At 38.5% G+C, this 4494-nt stretch overlaps 1 protein-coding gene across 1 annotated transcript in view; it reads left to right on the top strand.

Moving 5' to 3' along the window:
• Positions 1-4494, top strand: part of LAPTM4B (lysosomal protein transmembrane 4 beta) — a 62384-nt gene that overhangs the window by 19892 nt on the left and 37998 nt on the right. Inside the window, exon 3 of the mRNA XM_025050074.1 lies at positions 1399-1510. Coding sequence (XP_024905842.1) covers positions 1399-1510 — 112 coding nt within the window. The remainder of the gene's footprint in view (positions 1-1398; positions 1511-4494) is intronic.

The following is a 4494-nucleotide window of genomic DNA, read 5'->3' as shown; positions in this document are numbered from 1 at the left end:
ATATAATTTTTTTACCCCCCAAAATCAGTCAGACCAAATTAGGCAGTTTGGAAGATAGAGGAAGTATTCCAAATCCTACAACGATCCTAACCACTTGTGTTTAAAAATGGATTCTGGATTTTGTAAAACAAATAACCTGACTATTTGAACCTCTTCTGTAAATAGGTATTTCCAAATATTATTTTTATATTAGGCTATGCCTTTAGTTAGTAAAAGGACTTACTCTGTGTATGAAGATTATTTATCTTTTCTCTCCTTTTTGACAAGAGTAAAACATAGGGCTCTATCATGTTTCTAAACCCAGAGAAAAGAAATAACAACCCCATCTCAGCCCAGGTCTGAGCTAAACTTTAGAACACCTGCCCCTCAGCCCACTGCACTTGGTGTGTGCACAGCATGCAGCAGGCGGGCGGGATAAATAAATGAAATAGAGATGCAGAAGTAGAATGGTCAGAATTTTGCAGTTGATTGGAGAGAGGGGATGAGGAAGATGAAAAGCCCAAAGGTGATCAGGTTTCAAGTATGACAAGAGACTTTAAGAGATTTGGTATTGGAATTGAAATTCCTGGATTCAAATTCCACAGTTAGCTGCCTGAACTTGGGCAATGTTCTTAACCCCCAAGCCTCAGTTTTCTCATCTATAAAATAGGGATAATTTAGCAAATACTTCATTAGGCTATTGCAGGGCTTACGAGAGGATCCACATAAAGCACTTAGCATAGCGCCTGAGTGTTTTCCACTTTCAATTATTAATGGTGACATTATTTTTTAAGACAGAGAACAGAAAAAGAGCAGAGGCAGGAGATGTTAAGGAAGATGATTTCCACTCAGACAAGCTGAGTTCGAAATACCCGAGGGAAATGTATTCAGTGATTTTTAGGAGACAGAAATGTGGGCCTAGGACAGAAAGGGGCTCACATGAGCTACTGCAGGAAAAGGATCCTGGCTGTGCCACTAAGTAGATTTGCATTCATTTTCTGACATTGTTTCCAAGATGATCTGAACCTGTGGAGAATGTCTTATCACCTGCAAAAACTTGGGGTTTCTCACTAGAGTGTATGTGGCTAACTAGAGAGTTTTTGTGCTTTTCCAACTACTGGTGTCAGAGCTGCTGCATATGTTTGTGCCAATTGTTCACTGCTCTAGGGTCTTGGCTGAGGGGGGCAGTGAGGTGAAATCCAGCTATCATCTGGGTACCAAGCCTTCTGCCTTTGGCTGCATCTGAATGAGCTGGTAGTGTTTCAGCCTTGGGAATGTTCACCTGTCCTCCTGGTTGGGGGGCGGGGGGCTTAGTGTTGAAAGTTAAGTCTTTGTTGAAGTTAAACTCCGTGTGGTCAGTATAATTTTCTTTTGTGGGGACTATATTTTGGGTATATTAAATTTTTTATCTCATTGCAGATCATCAATGCTGTGGTACTGTTGATTCTACTGAGCGCTCTGGCTGATCCAGATCAGTATCACTTTTCAAGTTCTGAACTAGGAGGTGACTTTGAGTTCATGGATGATGCCAGTAAGTACATCAGATTGCAACTCTAGGTATTTTCGTATTTTTAAAGGCAGGGAATCTGGCTGTCAGTTCTTTCTATTAGATTACAAATATTGATTCATGGGCTCATTTGAACTGATATTTAACTTTCCATTGTTACAAATCACATCAAGAAATATTTACGTGCTGCCTGTGTTCTGCCTGTGTTCTAAGTGCAGGAGTCTAAAGAATATATCTTTTACTTTTTTGTTTTTACATTTTATGTTAATGTGCCCATTTTTAAAATGATTGCTTTATTATGACTTTCACCCTGCCCTTTTGGTCTTTTTGGGAGGAGGGGAGTAAATAAATGGCAGGAAGAAGTTTAAAAGGGTAATGCGTATCTTATCATGTCTTCTGTTATGTTTCAGTATTTACCTTTCTTCCAGGAGGTGATCATTCTCCATTCTAGAAACCACGTTGGTGGTTATTTGGTGGATTTTAAAGAGGCCTTTTTCTGATTATTGGAAACATACACAGGCACCTGAATATGGACTAAACAGGAGAAGGCTGGGCACCCAGCTCGGAGGATCACAGGGACCCAAACATTTTATAATTACAGTCACCCTCTGTCCCCATTGACTGAAAGGGTCACTGCTGTGCATAATCCCAAACAAAAGGTTATGCACATTTATTTTCATTGGCTTTGGAGAACTTTAAATACATCTGAAAAAAAAAAATGCAACTGGGGAGAGAGTGGCTCAAGATGCAGTTTCAGAAATAAACTGGGAGTCTTTGTTGATCTTAAACAAATAGACAACCAGATAGTTCTCCAGCAAAATGGGTTTATTCCAGAACAACAAAGAATTGCAATTTGGGATATTGGGGTCTAATGTACACCACCTGGAATCCAGAGAAACAAAGATGAGGAATGCCCATGTATGGACTTGGGTGGGTCTCTTGTAAACAAAGAGTCCATTGGAGGAAATTAAGTTAGAAGTAAAGTGACTTTTCATTAGCTCAGTTATAGCTGTCTCCCATTGGCTGAGCTAGCACTAGGCAAAGAGCAATCTTTTCTTTCTCCTGCTGAGGTGGTTAAAATAGTATCACTTCCTATGGAAGATGCGAGGTAAGTCTCTTCCTGTTGGGGTCAGTAGTGTGCGTTGAGTGACAGGAGTGGGACAGTTCTCCCTCCTAAGCTCCCAACTCCATTTTTAAATGAGGTTTCTGTTTATTAATTTTCAAACTTCCAAAAGACATAGTGAGGCTTCTGGATTTTATTCTCAGCGTGAGAGAAAGCTATTCAGTGTTTTTAAATAATTCAACATTTATGAACTGGTGTCTTTTAAGAATATCGCTTTCATTGTTGAGTAGAGGACGTATTTAGGGGACTGGTTTCCGGGACGTTTCTCTGCGATGTGGATTATACTAGGATTGGGGATGAGACTAGGTTTTGGAGGTAGAATTGACAGAACTTGCTGGTGTGGGCAGTGAGGGAAAGGAAGGAATCGATGATTCCTACTTTCCAGCTTGAGTAAACTACGTGCCTCTTTATTGGGATGAGAGAATTTATGGTCAGGAGAAGGGAACAAATGTGGGAGAGAAAACTCGATTTCGATTTAGGTGACTTAGTATAGTTGTCAGGGGTATAGGATCTGAAGCCAGACCTTAGTTTGAATTCTGACCCTGCTATGTATTAAGTGTGTTAACATTGGGCTAGTTACTTTATGTGCCTTAGTTTCCCCCTCTGAAAGATAAGGATGATCGTTGTATCTATCTCATGGGATTGTTGTGATGATTAAATAAGTTAATACATGAAAAATGCTTAGAATGGAGTGTGGCCTGTAATAGGTGTTCAGTATTTTTTGCTCTTTTACTAGCTGTGCTTATTTAGATATGTTATAGATGAAATGTGAGCTATCTTAAAGTGGAGAGTTTTAAAAGGTAGTCGGATATGTGAACCTGTAGCCCAGAAGGCTGGGCTGCGGTAAATTTGATGACATCAACCTAAAACTGGCATTTATGTTAGAGAGACAGTAAAGGGAAAAGGGAAGGGGGCCCGTGATTGAGCCCCGAAGGAGCCCCAACATTGCAGTTCAGGAGGAGGAACCGAAGAACAACCGGAAGTGAAGTAAAGGGAAAACCAGGAGACACTTTATATCCATCGTCTTCCGCCACCATTGTTTCCTAATATGTACTAAGAAGTCAGGACATCATATTATCCTGGGGTTGGGGACTTTGTCAGATTGAGATGTGACTTCTGCTGTTACATTGCTCATTCTCTCCATTCTGAATAACCCTGTTACTCTAATGAATTCTTCTAGAAAAGATAATGAGTTCTATTAATATTAAATTAATCTCTCTCTGCTTTCTTCCCCTGAGTTAAAAGACTATCTAAGCTATAAGTATAATGTTTGATTGACATTTAAAGATAAATTATCTTACAGTATTTCTAGTAGCAGGATTCCTTTTCTAAGATAATTGAGATTAGAAAAAGAAGTTTTAAATAGTGCAGCTATGGTTCTATCTGAATCAAATAGTAACGCTGCATACCTTGTTCTAATTGCCAGAGATTAAGCTGGGTTAATATGACTATCTGGCAGTATAGATTAATTTAGCTGGCTTCAAAGGCTTACTGGTATTTAAGACTTTAAAATAGTAAATGTTTTGTAATGTTCTGGATATTAATTCCATTGCATTTGCGTTTTCTCATATTTCATACATTTGAAAAGAGCGAGTGAATGGTTGTAATTACTTTTAGGACTATCTATAGATCATTTAAATCACATGATTAAAAAGGTACAGAAGAATGGATATTCACTTGAGTGAATCGTTTTTTTAAACTTCTTTTCTCTTACATTTCCTTTTCACATGTTTTGATCTCCTTTTTAAAATATGTTTGCAGGTCAAAACTTATGTCCAACAAGCCTATCTAATAAATTCACATGTGGATAGATTTAATAGTCATTGAAATGGGTACAATCAATTGCTTTAAATTGAAAATTATGGAATATAGCAACTTGAAGTTA

Source organism: Pteropus alecto, unplaced genomic scaffold (genome assembly GCF_000325575.1).
Source record: "Pteropus alecto unplaced genomic scaffold, ASM32557v1 scaffold164, whole genome shotgun sequence".
NCBI lineage: Eukaryota > Metazoa > Chordata > Mammalia > Chiroptera > Pteropodidae > Pteropus > Pteropus alecto.
Note: the sequence above shows the minus strand (reverse complement) of the source record. Positions and strands in the feature narration are given on the sequence as shown.